The sequence below is a fragment of the Triticum urartu genome, chromosome 5A, assembly GCF_056163025.1.
Source record: "Triticum urartu cultivar PI428250 chromosome 5A, HENAU_Tu73, whole genome shotgun sequence".
Taxonomy (NCBI): domain Eukaryota; kingdom Viridiplantae; phylum Streptophyta; class Magnoliopsida; order Poales; family Poaceae; genus Triticum; species Triticum urartu.
In genome coordinates, this window is record NC_141877.1 from 570,906,063 (window position 1) to 570,923,393 (window position 17,331).

The 17,331-nt window shown below is 47.6% G+C and overlaps 1 protein-coding gene across 1 annotated transcript; it reads right to left on the minus strand.

The window, feature by feature from the left end:
- Window positions 1-806: 806 nt before the first annotated feature.
- Window positions 807-1,855, minus strand: LOC147972959 (uncharacterized). The gene is made up of 4 exons (XM_087524516.1): window positions 1,499-1,855; window positions 1,273-1,419; window positions 967-1,191; window positions 807-899 (listed from the first exon to the last, which is right to left on the minus strand). The coding sequence occupies exons 1-4, from the start codon at window positions 1,853-1,855 to the stop codon at window positions 807-809; spliced, it is 822 nt and encodes a 273-aa protein (XP_087380642.1).
- Between the last annotated feature and the right edge of the window lie 15,476 nt (window positions 1,856-17,331).

The window sequence follows — 17,331 nt, forward strand, 5'->3', positions numbered from 1 at the left end:
GCAACCATTTTTTCGCAATGATGGCTTGAAGCATATCAGGTGTACATGTTTCCCCAGCAATTCCTATCATGTGCACGACAGTTTTCCTACTAAGCTTCGCCGAGTCTGATAGTGTCTTGATATAAACCTTCGCGGCCTCTATGTGATCCTCAGTAATGTAATCGGTATTAATCAGAACATCTCTTATACCAAACAAACCTAAAATATAATCAAACAATGAGTAAATAAATTGTGCATGGAAGGAATGAAATATCTTCAAAACAAAGTACATAACACTTACTTTTCTTTGGACGTTTACGTCCACCGATCTGCTGGAAGGGTGAAAGAATATGCTTTGACTTTTTTCTCTTGCGTTTCCCTTCATTCTCCTCAGTGCCACTTTCTTTCGCATTCCCATCATTCTCCTTAGTGCCACTTTCTTTCTCATTCCCGTCATTCTCCTTAGTGCCACTTTCTTTCGCTTTTTTAATAAGTGTGTTCAGACTATCCATACTAATCTCCTCAGATTTATCGGCGCTAGACCCGTCTGACACTGCATTTATATTCTTGGGGGTTGAAGTAACTGCTGGAAAGTCATTCGTGCGTACCGTTGCAAAAGATGGGTCGGTTGAATTACCATTCTCATCAATAACGAAGGGGTCCCCTTCATCTCCTGTACCGGGTGTGTTGAGATGCATACCTTTCTCACGTGCGGACTTCTTCCCGTTCCCATTGGTGAAGGATGCCTCCACCCCGTTGTCCATATCGTCCTTTGCAGGAGTTGATTTTACATTTGGAAAATATTTTGACGGACCATACCTCCTCATTCAGTTCTCACTATGCTCCACAAACTCAACATCACTAAACCCTCTATTTGTCTTGAAGACAAGACCTTTGTTCTCCAGCTCCTCCAGTACTATCTGCAATAACACACATGCAAAGAATATGAATAATCTCATGTAATTTGAATAACACATCACTAATTACCTCAGCACATTTTTTAGGGACAAGGCGAATTTCTTTCTGCATGTCTTTGATGCTTTTCATAATTTGATCTAAGGTCGTGTCCTTGCTCGATGAAGCCTCGTCTCTATTATCCTTCCTTTTCCGCGAACGACCTGTTCTATCAACTGGCTCAGATTCTTCCTCCACAAATTTCCCCTCTTGAGCAATTATCATCTGTCTATGCTTCTCACTTATTATGTCATCAACCTGTGCCATGTTAAATCATTTTAAATTACTCACCATGAAAAACGTTCCATAACTCCATGCATGCAAACCATAAATACTTACCCTCCCATTCCCGCGGCCGTACGATGTGTCGTACGCATCACGCTTCATAGCCTCGACTTCTGACCAGTTAAGCATCAACGGATACTCATGCGCCAGTGGATCAAAAGTCTCGTCATCAAGTGGCTGCACTTTCTCCCAAAACAAGTACTGCATGAACATGAAATATATTAGCAATCTTAACAGTCCAGACTATAGTTCGAAATAACATATATAACATACAATTTACCTGTATGAGAGCAAGGTTTCCCACCGGCCATGTAAAATTTGTACGATCCGATAAAGTCTTCGTGATGCCATCGACGCAAACGCGTAAAGTAAACGCGTTCCAGTTAAATGATTTAATGCTCTCCACATCCTCCACAAGCTTGTAAAAAGCATTAGGAACTTCTACCGTGGAGTGTGGTGCAAGAATAGTGCCTAGAAGAACCAACATAATTCGATGCAGGAAATCATCATCATACAATCCACTAGTAGTGATGTCCTGTATAAGCTGGTCTATCATTATTTCATTCGTACTCGAATCTATGAAACGACTCGGCACCTTCACTTTCGCCTTTAGCCCCCCTTTACCTAAAGCTTTCATGGCATCTCTGCCCTTGTTCACTAGGCCAAAAATATCAAACACATCTTCAGCGCGCAATGATATCGCACCGTTTCTTGATGGCATAATGAACCTTTCTGTGTCCACTGCGTATGATTTAATCATAAACTTTAGCAGACACTTGCGCATGAGCACACTAGGAATCATCAACATTTGTCCTAGTCTAGTGCTTGCAAATTGTTTTTTTGCCTAGAGGTCAGTTTGCTGACGAGGAGACACCACTTCTCAACAGAACAGAAAATCTGTCCGTAGTCCTCCATCACTATGAATAGGAGCAAATAACATATTAGCTACTTTTCATGTGTACATGATGAACATGATGATTGCATCGTTGAAAAAACATAAAAATTACCTCCCACCAGTACGGCCGTCGGTGGCCGCGACGGGGGGAGGGGGGGGGTGCTGGTGGTGATGACGACGCCGACTGCGTGCTGTGGAACCGCGGCCGCCTATGTCAGAATCTTCGGCTGACGGATGTAGACGGACGACCACGTTGGATGGCGTGCTGTCGATCGGTGGACGGCGGATTTAATGTTCTCCAACGGCGGCGGACGGACGGCGGATGAGGTGTTCTCCACCGGCGGCGGACAGACGGCGGAGTGGCGTCACGTTGCCAGAAGGGGTGGATGGACGGCGGCGTGCTGAAGAGGACAGGGTGAGGAGTGTCAGGGGATCGGGGGCAGATGGCGGCGTGGGTTAGGGCTTGGGGTAGGGCGTCGTGGGTGACGAGGGCATATGGCGGCGGGCGTGCCAGGTGCTAATCACGATAGATTCGGTCGGGCCCGCGTCGCTTCTGTCTCCACTGCCGTACGCAATGATTGGGCCAGGCCCCAGACGACACGGGTTGATTAGCGTCGGCGTGCAGTAGTCCATGCATGGTCATATCTTATGATATTTTTTTAACTTCAAACGGAAAACAAATTATTTTTAAATATGGTTCCTAACTACGGTTTTTTTTCTACCCCGTAAAACGTCATGACACTTTTTCCAAACGTTGCCATCACCATCCACAGCACATACGTCAATTCTCGTATTTTTCCGGCGCTCGGCGCATTTTCTAGGGTTTTCCAGGTCGAAAATCGCAAAAATACTGCCCGGACGTGACGCAACGTCCGTTTTGTGTCCGTTTTCGTTCCAACCTTGCGTGGGGGCCTACGTTGGCCGTGCCCACATGTACGCACACTTTGGTGCAATTGCATGCATGCGATCACGTAGCCCCAGTGCAACCAGCTACTTCTCGGTCTGCCGGGGAGGGAGTTCCCAACTACGGTTTTTTTCTGCTCCATCAAACATCACGACACTTTTTCCACACGTTGCCATCACCATCCACAGCACACACGCCAATTCTCGTATTTTTCTGGCGCTCCACGCATTTTCTAGGGTTTTCCAGGTCGAAAATCGCAAAAACACTGCCCGGAAGTGACGCAACGTCCGTTTTGTGTCTGTTTTCGCTCCAACCTTGCGTGGGGGCCTACGTTGGCCGTGCCCACATGTACGCACACTTTGGTGCAATTGCATGCATGCGATCACGTAGCCCCAGTGCAACCAGCTACTTCTCGGTCTGCCGGGGAGGGGGCTCCCAACTACGATTTTTTTTCTACTCCGTCAAACGTCACGACACTTTTTCCACACGTTGCCATCACCATCCACAGCACACACGCCAATTCTCGTATTTTTCCGGCGCTCGGCGCATTTTCTAGGGTTTTCCAGGTCGAAAATAGCAAAATACTGCCCGGACGTGACGCAACGTCCGTTTTGTGCCCGTTTTCGTTCCAACCTTGCGTGGGGGCTTACGTTGGCCGTGCCCACATGTATGCACACTTTGGTGCAATTGCATGCATGCGATCACGTAGCCCCAGTGCAACCAGCTACTTCTCGGTCTGCCGGGGAGGGGGTTCCCAACTACGGTTTTTTTCTGCTCCATCAAATGTCACGACACTTTTTCCACACGTTTCCATCACCATCCACAGCACACACGCCAATTCTCGTATTTTTCTGGCGCTCGGCGCATTTTCTAGGGTTTTCCAGGTAGAAAATCGCAAAAACATTGCCCGGAAGTGACGCGACGTCCGTTTTGTGTCCGTTTTCGTTCCAACCTTGCGTGGGGGCCTACGTTGGCCGTGCCCACATGTACGCACATTTTGGTGCAATTGCATGCATGTGATCACGTAGCCCCAGTGCAACCAGCTACTTCTCGGTCTGCCGGGGAGGGGGTTCCCAACTACGGTTTTTTTTCTACTCCGTCAAACGTCATGACACTTTTTCCACACGTTGCCATCACCATCCACAGCACACACGCCAATTCTCGTATTTTTCCGGCGCTCGGCACATTTTCTAGGGTTTTCCAGGTCGAAAATCGCAAAAACACTGCCCGGACGTGACACAACGTCCGTTTGTATCCGTTTTCGTTCCAACCTTGCGTGGGGGGCTACGTTGGCCGTGCCCACCTGTACGCACACTTTGGTGCAATTGCATGCATGCGATCACGTAGCCCCAGTGCAACCAGCTACTTCTCGGTCTGCCGGAGAGGGGGTTCCCAACTACGGTTTTTTTTCTACTCTGTCAAACGTCACGACACTTTTTTCACACGTTGCCATCACCATCCACAGCACCCACGCCAACTCTCGCAATTTTTTAACCCTCGACGCATTTTCTAGGGTTTCCTAGGCTAAAGTACCCTACACCGATGTCCGGACACACACTGAGCTACGTGTGTTTCCTGTCTGATTTCGTTCATATCGTGCGTGTAGGACTACATTCGGGATGCACACACACTCGCAAAATTTTGTTCTGTTACATGCATGCAATCACGTACTTTAGCGTCCTTACTATTTTATTATATTTTACCATATTTTCGTGTACAAATTCATCATCAAATCAAAACTCTTGAATGAAAAGGACAAAAGGAATTTCACTTAAATTTCATTCAACATAGATAAAATATTTTACATAGTCGAGCGAACTCGATGATTACAAGTTCATACATAAAGTCTACTACTTAGGCTTACAACGACATAACCAAATTAAATAAAAAACACAGTAAAAAAACTACTCGTTGTCGCTATCAACGAGGTCAATCACGGCCGGGCCGTCGCCGCCGTCATCGTCGCTGCTGGACCGGTTGGCGAGGTCGTCCCAGTCCACCGGATCGTCGTCGGAATCCTCCTCCTCCGCCGGCGCCTGCTCCCACTCCTGCTGCCACTCCGGCGGCACCTGCTGCCACTCTGGCGCCGCCATCGCCGCCTGCTGCGCCGCCTCGGCCGCCTGCTGCGCCGCCTCGCCTGGATTGCGGCCGCAATCTCGGCGGTCTCCATCGCCTCCTCCGCCGCCGCTGCAGCCTCCGACGCCCGTACGGCCACGTGGTACCCCGGCGTGTCATCCGGGTCGCCGTCCTCGCGGAGGATGACCTGCTCCGGCGGCAAGTCTATCCCCGGCGGCGAGGGAGCGGCGGCCGGCGCGGGCGCCGGTGCCGGGTGCACACCGTGGCCGCCGCCACGTCTGTGGCGATCGTGCGGTGGAGGCGGTGCGCGAAGACGGCCGCTGCGGCCCGTCAGGTCGGGGGTCTCGCCGGCCGCCGCAAGGCGGAAGGCGGCCATGACCTCCCAATAGTCCTTCCCGCACCAAAACCGCTTCCGGCCTTCGATATTGTGCCGGCCGCCGCTGTGGTTGCGGAGCTCCTCCTCCGTCGCGCCGGGACCCGGCGTCGTGTAGCCGTCGGCGTCGATCTTCCAGTTGCGTGGAAGACGGCAGCCCGGCGGCACAAGGAGGCAGTAGCGGTGGAGCTCCAGCGTCTCCGGCACACCGATGCTCGTCGGGCATGCGCCGGGGACGTCATCGTCGGCGCCGCCGCCGTCGGTGCTGCTGCTGCCGCGGAAGAACGACATCGGGTGCGGGAAGGAGGCGACGGGCGTCGGTGGGACGGGTGTGGGCGGGGGCGGGGGAGGAGGCGGGCAGGCGACAGCACGGTGGGACGAGTGTGGGCGGGGCGTCGCCGTTTTATAGCGGGGTGGGGCGGGGCGGGGGAGGAGGCGGGCGGGCGGCAGCGCGGCTATTAACGCCGGCGCGTTAATGACCGCGCGGCAGGCGAGGCGACGTTTGACCGTCGGGCGCCGCGAACGGCGCGTCCGGAGGGGGCAGGCCAGGCGGCGGGCCGGTCGGGTGGCAGGCCAGGCGACAGCGGCAGCGGTGGCGCGACAGGCGAGGAGCCGACAGCGACGGTAGGCGGCAGCGGTGGCGTCCGGCAGGCGCGGCGGCAGGCGGCAGCGGAGGCGTCCGGCAGGCGGCACGCGCGTGCAACCGCCTACGTGCATGCGCGCCTCGGGCGCCGTGATTGGCGGACGGGTGCGGGCTGGCGTGCGGTCGGGGGACGTGGGCGGGTGGGGCCGCGGCGGGTGCGGCGCGACGCGTTGACTGCGGGGACTGCCGCCGTGATCGCGGGCGGGCACGTCTGCATGCCTGCCACGTCACCAGGCGCGTGCGGCCGGCCGGTTTAATTTTTTTCCCTCCCGGGCGGGCGGGCTGTATTCATATACGTATTGCTTCGTCTGTTTTTTTTTTTTTGCGGATGGTCGGGCCGGCGGGGAAGCTTTTTCAAATGTGCCCATCCTGCCCTTTGTTATGAAGGGGTATTGGGCAATCTCGGCCGTCCTTGTGTTTACAGGGGGTCTATCGAAGCGGAAGTGCTTTTACATATACAAGAACAAATATGCAAAAGTAAAAGTATATGCAACACATACCCTTGAACGTATGGTAATGTAGCCCCCGCCGACGGGAGGTGCACCATCATCCCTCATGAATGGCTTGTCTGCTTGGGTAGGGTGGTCGGGTGATGCATTTCGGTAAGCAGTTGTCATCACTAGTTGCATTTAGGAACAAGGTGGGGGCAATGTAAGGTGTGGGAAAGGATGGACACTCGACAAGTTATGTCGGTTGGCTCCGGACGAGCTTGCGGCAGTGGCAAAGCATATTTCAAGCATGGGTATGCGGAGTATAAAATGTTCCATCTTAATAAAAAATACAGGGATCCACAATAGGCATAAACCAAAATACAATTGTTCTCTCTAACAACATCGCCCTAGATAATTTAGAGGGTGGTAAATGCAAAACAAAACACAAAAATAAACTCCATGTAGGGCAAATGGAAAGTTGGGCATAAATTGGGAAACATTAATAAAGTGAAATGACAAAGAGCAAATTGTGTTAGGCTATAGAGGGCGCGACTTCAGGGCGTGCTTCGATAGGAGCAGGATGACCTTGAACCACGCCGAGTCTCTCGCGGCAAGGGAGAAGCAATTCTTGTGTGGCATTGTACTGTACACGACCCAAGGTGCAATACATGGTTTACAATGCTGAGAGGCAGGGCACAACAACATTAAAGATGCTTTACAACACAAGAATTGCTGAAACTATATAACTTTATTTCACTTTTCTCTTTCGGTCTACATTATCTTTGAGATTTTAAGAAAACAAACGTGCATACAGGGATTAACGGAAGTATTCTAATGGTAGGGTGACAGATCGAGATGGCATGTTGGCAAGAAGTTTGGTTGTGTTGTGGCATGTGAATAGAGTGTGCCTTTGAAAACCAATAAACAGTCTTTTGCTTGACGACATCTTGACAAACGAAGCGTTTGTGTCTCCATTGCATACAGCGGCACCAATGAGCAGATCACGATGGAAAATTTAATGACACAACCTTTCCGTGTCACATCGCATGGCTAATCAATTATCAAATTATACATGCTGCGACACCAACGAGTAGATGGAGAATCCTGTCCTATATTAAGTGATTCGTAGTACTAATCATTTCTCTGAACACATAAACTTGTCACCTCTGATTTTGATATGCAACCATGCATCATTAGTTGCTAGTGAGCCACTCCCTGTAAAGCGGGGTTATGACGATTGAAACTGCTGCCAGGACAGACAGAGCCACTCTGTGATGATGCATGATCATACGTTTTTTTTAACTGACATGATTGAAGATTGCTCACCACCTCTGCCACGCGGTGATGCAAGATCGTGTTTGGCTGCCTCTACGGAGTTGAGTACAGTTACATTATTTCTAGGGTTTAGCCAAATTTTATTCATCGAAAACCAAGAGTGGGATACAAGTCGGATCATGGGGTAGCTGAGTACAGTTACATGGAAGCAAACGAGCGATGAAATTACCTCTTCTTTGAAATTGCTCCACGACGTTGATGTGCCACGGGTGAAAATGGGAAACATACACCTGTGTGGACCGGAAAACGAGATAACACGGCTAGTATGCGTCGCCAACGAAACAAAATTAAACAGCTAAAGGATGATCATGAGAATTGGCAGGAAGGGATGGCGCACTTAAATCCGTTGGTATCAAATTATTTCTCGACTTTGTTTACCACTAAGATGGATGAGGTTGACCCTGCTTTACTAGAGAAGGTGGTACGACGGATGGATCCGGCAATGAATGACTCTCTTAATCAGCCCTATGCAACAGATGAGAAGAGCTTGTTTTCTCTATTGGGGATTTAAAAGCCCCGGGAAAGGATGGCCTGCATGCGGTTTTCTTTAAAAAAATGTTGGAACATCCTTGGTGAATCTATTATAGAAGAGGTGCTTCAGTCGATAAATGAGAAAGTAATTCCAACGGGGTAGAACGATACGGTGATCATTCTCATTCCAAAAGTTGATATCCCTGAAAAGGTAACCCAGTACAGGCCTATCAGTCTCTGCACTGTTCTATATAAAATTATTTCTAAGATGATTGATATACGCCGGAATAAGTTGTTAGATGATGTTATATCTCCTGTCCAAAGTGTGTTTGTACCGGGGCATCTAATAACAGATAATATCCTGGTTGCTTATGAGAGTATCCATACCATAAAGAATAAGAAAAAAGGGAAGCATGGATATTGTGCTATCAAATTAGATATGCATAAAGCTTATGACAGGGTGGAGTGGGCTTTCGTACATAAAATGATGATTCGGTTGGGCTTTCAGCAGGAGTTTGTAGATCTCATCATGGCTTGCGTCGTTTCATCTGTTAGATATACTGTGAGATTTAATGACAAGGAGATGGAAGAGTTCACACCTACTAGGGGTCTCAGATAGGGAGATCCGCTCTCTCCATATTTATTCTTATTGTGTGCTGAAGGATTATCAAGTTTATTGGCTCATGCAGAGGAGGTTCGTGGGATCGAGGGGATAAGAGTATGCAGAAATGCACCATCAGTTTCACATTTGTTATTCGCTGATGACTCCTTAATCCTTATGAAAGCTGATTTGATTAATGCAATCTCATTGAGACAAGTACTTGATCAATATTGTGCTAATTCTGGTCAACTAGTTAGTGAAGCAAAGTGCAGCATTTTTTTAGCCCAAATGTGGATGTACATGCCAAAGTTGATATCGTGACCGAGGCAATGTCTGATAGATATCTTGGGCTGCCTGCTATGGTGGGTGTGCACCGAAGTGATGCTTCAGGTATTTTGGTAGAAAGGGTGATAAGTAGACTGCAAGGATGGAAAGAAAATATTTTATCCTTGGGTGGGAAAGAGATCCTGATAAAAGCTATAATACAATCACTACCAGTTTTTGCTATGTCAGTGTTTAAGATCTCGAAGAAAATGTTGGGGAACGTAGTAATTTCAAAAAATTTCCTACGCACACGCAAGATCATGGTGATGCATAGCAATGAGAGGGGAGAGTGTGATCTACGTACCCTTGTAGACCGACAGCGGAAGCGTTAGCACAACGCGGTTGATGTAGTCGTACGTCTTCACGGCCCGACCGATCAAGCACCGAAACTACGACACCTCCGAGTTCTAGCACACGTTCAGCTCGATGACGATCCCCGGACTCCGATCCAGCAAAGTGTCGGGGAAGAGTTCCGTCAGCACGACGGCGTGGTGACGATCTTGATGTACTACCGTCGCAGGGCTTCGCCTAAGCACCGCTACAATGTTATCGAGGATTATGGTGGAAGGGGGCACCGCACACGGCTAAGAATATGATCACGTGGATCAACTTGTGTGTCTAGGGGTGCCCCCTGCCCCCGTATATAAAGGATCAAGGGGAGGAGGTCGGCCGGCCCCTATGGCGCGCCAAGGAGGAGTCCTACTCCTACTAGGAGTAGGACTCCTACTAGAAGGGGGAAGGAAGTGGGGAGGGAGAAGGAAAGGGGGGGGGGGGCGCCGCCCCCCTCTCCTAGTCCAATTCGGACCAGGGGGAGGAGGCACACGGCCCACCCTGGCTGCCCCTCTCTCTCTCCACTAAGGCCCATATGGTCCATTACTTCTCCCGAGGGGGTTCCGGTAACCCTCCGGCTCTCCGGTTTTCTCCGAAATCACCCGGAACACTTCCGGTGTCCGAATATAGCCGTCCAATATATCAATCTTTATGTCTCGACCATTTCGAGACTCCTCGTCATGTCCGTGATCACACCCGGGACTCCGAACTAACTTCGGTACATCAAAACTCATAAACTTATAATATAACTGTCATCGAAACCTTAAGTGTGCGGACCCTATGGGTTCGAGAACAATGTAGACATGACCGAGACACGTCTTCGGTCAATAACCAATAGCGGAACCTGGATGCTCATATTGGCTCCTACATATTCTACGAAGATCTTTATCGGTCAGACCGCATAACAACATACGTTGTTCCCTTTGTCATCAGTATGTTACTTGCCCGAGATTCGATCGTCGGTATCTCAATACCTAGTTCAATCTTGTTACCGGTAAGTCTCTTTACTCGTTTCGTAATACATCATCTTGCAACTAACTCATTAGTTGTAATGCTTGCAAGGCTTATGTGATGTGCATAACCGAGAGGGCCCAGAGATACCTCTCCGACAATCGGAGTGACAAATCCTAATCTCGAAATACGCCAACCCTACATTCACCTTTGGAGACACCTGTAGAGCTCCTTTATAATCACCCAGTTACGTTGTGACGTTTGGTAGCACACAAAGTGTTCCTCCGGTAAACGGGAGTTGCATAATCTCATAGTCATAGGAACATGTATAAGTCATGAAGAAAGCAATAGCAACATACTAAACGATCGGGTGCTAAGCTAATGGAATGGGTCATGTCAATCACATAATTCTCCTAATGATGTGATCCCATTAATCAAATGACAACACATGTCTATGGTTAGGAAACATAACCATCTTCGATTAACGAGCTAGTCAAGTAGAGGCATACTAGTGACGTTTGGTTTGTCTATGTATTCACACAAGTATTATGTTTCCGGATAATACAATTCTAGCATGAATAATAAAAATTTATCATGATATAAGGAAATAAAATAATAACATTATTATTGCCTCTAGGGCATATTTCCTTCAGTCTCTCACTTGCACTAGAGTCAATAATCTAGATTACACAGTAATGATTCTAACACCCATGGAGCTTTGGTGCTGATCATGTTTTGCTCATGGAAGAGGCTTAGTCAACGGGTCTGCTATATTCAGATCCGTATGTATCTTGCAAATCTCTATGTCTCCCACCTGGACTAGATCCCGGATGGAATTGAAGCGTCTCTTGATGTGCTTGGATCTCTTGTGAAATCTGGATTCCTTTGCCAAGGCAATTGCACCAGTATTGTCACAGAAGATTTTCATTGGACCCGATGCACTAGGTATGACACCTAGATCGGATATGAACTCCTTCATCCAGACTCCTTCGTTTGCTGCTTCTGAAGCAGCTATGTACTCCGCTTCACATGTAGATCCCGCCACAACGCTTTGTTTAGAACTGCACCAACTAACAGCTCCAGCGTTTAATGTAAACACGTATCCGGTTTGCGATTCAGAATCGTCCGGATCAGTGTCAAAGATTGCATCAACGTAACCATTTACGATGAGCTCTTTGTCACCTCCATATATGAGAAACATATCCTTAGTCCTTTTCAGGTATTTCAGGATGTTCTTGACCGCTGTCCAGTAATCCACTCCTGGATTACTTTGGTACCTCCCTGCTAGACTTATAGCAAGACACACATCAGGTCTGGTACACAGCATTGCATACATGATAGAGCCTATGGCTGAAGCATAGGGAACATCTTTCATTTTCTCTCTATCTTCTGCATTGGTCGGACTTTGAGTCTTACTCAATTTCACACCTTGTAACACAGGCAATAATCCTTTCTTTGCTTGATCCATTTTGAACTTTTTCAAAACTTTGTCAAGGTATGTGCTTTGTGAAAGTCCAATTAAGCGTCCTGATCTGTCTCTATAGATCTTGATGCCCAATATGTAGGCAGCTTCACCGAGGTCTTTCATTGAAAAACTTTTATTCAAGTATCCATTTATGCTATCCAGAAATTCTATATCATTTCCGATTAGTAATATGTCATCTACATATAATATCAGAAATGCTACAGAGCTCCCACTCACTTTCTTGTAAATACAGGCTTCTCCAAAAGCCTATATAAAACCAAATGCTTTGATCACACTATCAAAGCGTTTATTCCAACTCCGAGAGGCTTGCACCAGTCCATAAATGGATCGCTGGAGCTTACACACTTTGTTAGCTCCCTTTGGATCGACAAAACCTTCCGGCTGCATCATATACAACTCTTCTTGCAGAAATCCATTCAGGAATGCAGTTTTGACATCCATTTGCCAAATTTCATAATCATAAAATACGGCAATTGCTAACATGATTCGGACAGACTTAAGCATCGCTACGGGTGAGAAGGTCTCATCGTAGTCAATCCCTTGAACTTGCCGAAAACCTTTTGCGACGAGTCGAGCTTTGTAGACAGTAATATTACCGTCAGCGTCAGTCTTCTTCTTGAAGATCCATTTATTCTCAATTGCTTGCCGATCATTGGGCAAGTCAACCAAAGTCCATACTTTGTTTTCATACATGGATCCCATCTCAGATTTCATGGCTTCAAGCCATTTTGCGGAATCTGGGCTCACCATCGCTTCTTCATAGTTCGTAGGTTCATCATGATCTAGTAGCATGACTTCCAGAACAGGATTACCGTACCGCTCTGGCGCGGATCTTACTCTGGTTGATCTACGAGGTTCAGTAGTATCTTGTTCCGAAGTTTCATGATTATTATCATTAGCTTCCTCACTAATTGGTGTAGGCGTCACAGAAACAGGTTTATGTGATGTACTACTTTCCAATAAGGGAGCAGGTACAGTTACCTCGTCAAGTTCTACTTTCCTCCCACTCACTTCTTTCGAGAGAAACTCCTTCTCCAGAAAGTTTTCGAATTTAGCAACAAAAGTCTTGCCTTTGGATCTGTGATAGAAAGTGTATCCAATAGTTTCCTTTGGATATCCTATGAAGACACATTTCTCCGATTTGTGTTCGAGCTTATCAGGTTGAAGCTTTTTCACATAAGCATCGCAGCCCCAAACTTTCAGAAATGGCAACTTTGGTTTCTTGCCAAACCACAGTTCATAAGGCGTCGTCTCAACGGATTTTGATGGTGCCCTATTTAACGTGAATGCGGTCGTCTCTAGAGCATATCCCCAAAACGATAGCGGTAAATCAGTAAGAGACATCATAGATCGCACCATATCTCGTAAAGTACGATTACGACATTCGGACACACCATTACGCTGTGGTGTTCCGGGTGGCGTGAGTTGCGAAACTATTCCACATTGTTTCAAATGTATACCAAACTCGTAACTCAAATATTCTCCTCCACGATCAGATCGTAGGAATTTTATTTTCTTGTTACGATGATTTTCAACTTCACTCTGAAATTCTTTGAACTTTTCAAACGTTTCAGACTTATGTTTCATTAAGTAGATATACCCATATCTGCTTAAGTCATCCGTGAAGGTGAGAAAATAACGATATCCGCCACGAGCCTCAACATTCATCGTACCACATACATCTGTATGTATGATTTCCAACAAATCTGTTGCTCTCTCCATAGTACCGGAGAACGGTGTTTTTGTCATCTTACCCATAAGGCACGGTTCGCAAGTACCAAGTGATTCATAATCAAGTGGTTCCAAAAGCCCATCAGTATGGAGTTTCTTCATGCGCTTTACACCGATATGACCCAAACGACAGTGCCACAAATAAGTTGCACTATCATTATCAACTCTGCATCTTTTGGCTTCAACATTATGAATATGTGTGTCACTACTATCGAGATTTAATAAGAATAGACCATTCTTTAAGGGTGCATGACCATAAAAGATATTACTCATATAAATAGAACAACCATTATTCTCTGATTTAAATGAATAACCGTCTCGCATCAAACAAGATCCAGATATAATGTTCATGCTTAACGCTGGCACCAAATAACAATTATTTAGGTCTAATACTAATCCCGAAGGTAGATGTAGAGGTAGCGTGCCGACTGCGATCACATCGACTTTGGAACCATTTCCCACGCGCATCGTCACCTCGTCCTTAGCCAATCTTCGCTTAATCCGTAGTCCCTGTTTCGAGTTGCAAATATTAGCAACAGAACCAGTATCAAATACCCAGGTGCTACTGCGAGCATTAGTAAGGTACACATCAATAACATGTATATCACATATACCTTTGTTCACCTTGCCATCCTTCTTATCCGCCAAATACTGTTGGGGAACGTTGCAGCAAACAAAATTTTTCCTATGGTTTCACCAAGATCCATCTAGGAGTTCATCTAGCAATGAGTGATCGGATTGCATCTACATACCTTTGTAGATCACGCGCGGAAGCGTTCAAAGAACGGGGATGAGGAAGGCGTACTCGACGTGATCCAAATCATCGGAGATCCTAGCACCGAACGGACGGCACCTCCGCGTTCAACACACGTACGGTCAGCATAACGTCTCCTTCTTCTTGATCCAGCAAGAGGGAAGGAGAGGTTGAGGGAGATAGCTCCAGCAGCAGCACGACGGCGTGGTGGTGATGGAGCTGCAGTACTCCGGCAGGGCTTCACCAAGCACTATGGAGAAGGAGGATGTGTTGGAGAGGGAGAGGGAGGCACCAAAGGTGTGGGGTAAGAAGTCCTCCATCTCCCCACTATATATAGGAGGGCCAAGGGGGGGGGCGCCGGCCCTAGGAGATCCAATCTCCTAGGGGGGTGCGGCCAAGAGGAGGAATCCCTCCTCCCCAAGGCACCTAGGAGGTGCCTTCCCCCTTTGGGACTCTTCCCTTCTTGAAACCCTAGGCGCATGGGCCTCTTGGGGCTGGTGCCCTTGGCCCATATAGGCCAAGGCGCACCCCCTACAGCCCATGTGGCCCCCGGGGCAGGTGGCCCCACCCGGTGGACCCCCGGGACCCTTCCAGTGGTCCCGGTACAATACCGGTGACCCCGAAACTTGTCCCGATGCCCGAAATAGTACTTCCTATATATAATTCTTTACCTCCGGACCATTCCGGAACTCCTCGTGACGTCCGGGATCTCATCCGAAACTCCGAACAACATTCGGTTTACTGCATATACATATCCCTACAACCCTAGCGTCACCGAACCTTAAGTGTGTAGACCCTACGGGTTCGGGAGACATGTAGACATGACCGAGATCGCTCTCCGGTCAATAACCAACAGCGGGATCTGGATACCCATGTTGGTTCCCACATGCTCCTCGATGATCTCATCGGATGAACCACGATGTTGAGGATTCAAGCAACCCCGTATACAATTCCCTTTGTCAATCGGTATGTTACTTGCCCGAGATCTGATCGTCGGTATCCCAATACCTCGTTCAATCTCGTTACCGGCAAGTCACTTTACTCGTACCGTAATGCATGATCCGTGACCAGACACTTGGTCACTTTGAGCTCATTATGATGATGCATTACCGAGTGGGCCCAGTGATACCTCTCCGTCATACGGACTGACAAATCCCAGTCTTGATCCGTGTCAACCCAACAGACACTTTCGGAGATACCCGTAGTATACCTTTATAGTCACCCAGTTACGTTGTGACGTTTGGTATACCCAAAGCACTCCTACGGTATCCAGGAGTTACACGATCTCATGGTCTAAGGAAAGGATACTTGACATTGGAAAACTCTCGCAAACAAACTATACGATCTTGTGCTATGTTTAGGATTGGGTCTTGTCCATCACATCATTCTCCTAATGATGTGATCTCGTTATCAATGACATCCAATGTCCATAGTCAGGAAACCATGACTATCCGTTGATCAACGAGCTAGTCAACTAGAGGGTTACTAGGGACATGTTGGTGTCTATTATTCACACATGTATTACGATTTCCGGATAATACAATTATAGCATGAATAAAGACAACTATCATGAACAAGGAAATACAATAATAATGCTTTTATTATTGCCTCTAGGGCATATTTCCAACAGTCTCCCACTTGCACTAGAGTCAATAATCTAGTTACATTGTGATGAATCGAACACCCATGGAATTCTGGTGTTGATCATGTTTTGCTCTAGGGAGAGGTTTAGTCAACGGATCTGCTACATTCAGGTCCGTATGTACTTTACAAATATCTATGTCTCCATCTTGAACATTTTCACGAATGGAGTTGAAGCGACGCTTGATGTGCCTCGTCTTCTTGTGAAACCCGGGCTCCTTGGCGAGAGCAATAGCTCCAGTGTTGTCACAGAAGAGCTTGATCGGCCCCGACGCATTGGGTATGACTCCTAGGTCGGTGATGAACTCCTTCACCCAAATTGCTTCATGCGCTGCCTCCGAGGCTGCCATGTATTCCGCTTCACATGTAGATCCCGCCACAACGCTCTGCTTGCAACTGCACCAGCTTACTGCCCCACCATTCAAAATATACACGTATCCAGTTTGTGACTTAGAGTCATCCAGATCTGTGTCGAAGCTAGCGTCGACGTAACCCTTTACGACGAGCTCTTCGTCACCTCCATAGACGAGAAACATTTCCTTAGTCCTTTTCAGGTACTTCAGGATATTCTTGACCGCTGTCCAATGTTCCTTGCCGGGATTACTTTGGTACCTTCCTACCAAACTTACGGCAAGGTTTACATCAGGTCTGGTACACAGCATGGCATACATAATAGACCCTATGGCCGAGGCATAGGGGATGACACTCATCTTTTCTCTATCTTCTGCCGTGGTCGGGCATTGAGCCGTGCTCAATCTCACACCTTGTAATACAGGCAAGAACCCCTTCTTGGACTGATCCATATTGAACTTCTTTAATATCTTGTCAAGGTACGTGCTTTGTGAAAGACCAATGAGGCGTCTCGATCTATCTCTATAGATATTGATGCCTAATATATAAGCAGCTTCTCCAAGGTCCTTCATTGAAAAACACTTATTCAAGTAGGCCTTTATGCTTTCCAAGAGTTCTATATCATTTCCCATCAATAGTATGTCATCCACATATAATATGAGAAATGCTACAGAGCTCCCACTCACTTTCTTGTAAACGCAGGCTTCTCCATAAGTCTGCGTAAACCCAAACGCTTTGATCATCTCATCAAAGCGAATGTTCCAACTCCGAGATGCTTGCACCAGCCCATAAATCGAGCGTTGGAGCTTGCACACC

Excerpts from the sequence above, each read along its gene's own strand:
- LOC147972959 (XM_087524516.1), bottom strand. The coding sequence starts at position 1,855 with ATGAAAGCTTTAGGTAAAGGGGGGCTAAAGGCGAAAGTGAAGGTGCCG. Across the intron at positions 1,420-1,498 it reads GAAACCTTGCTCTCATACAG|TACTTGTTTTGGGAGAAAGT; the intron begins GTAAATTGTATG and ends ATGTTCATGCAG. Across the intron at positions 900-966 it reads TCCCTAAAAAATGTGCTGAG|ATAGTACTGGAGGAGCTGGA; the intron begins GTAATTAGTGAT and ends GTGTTATTGCAG.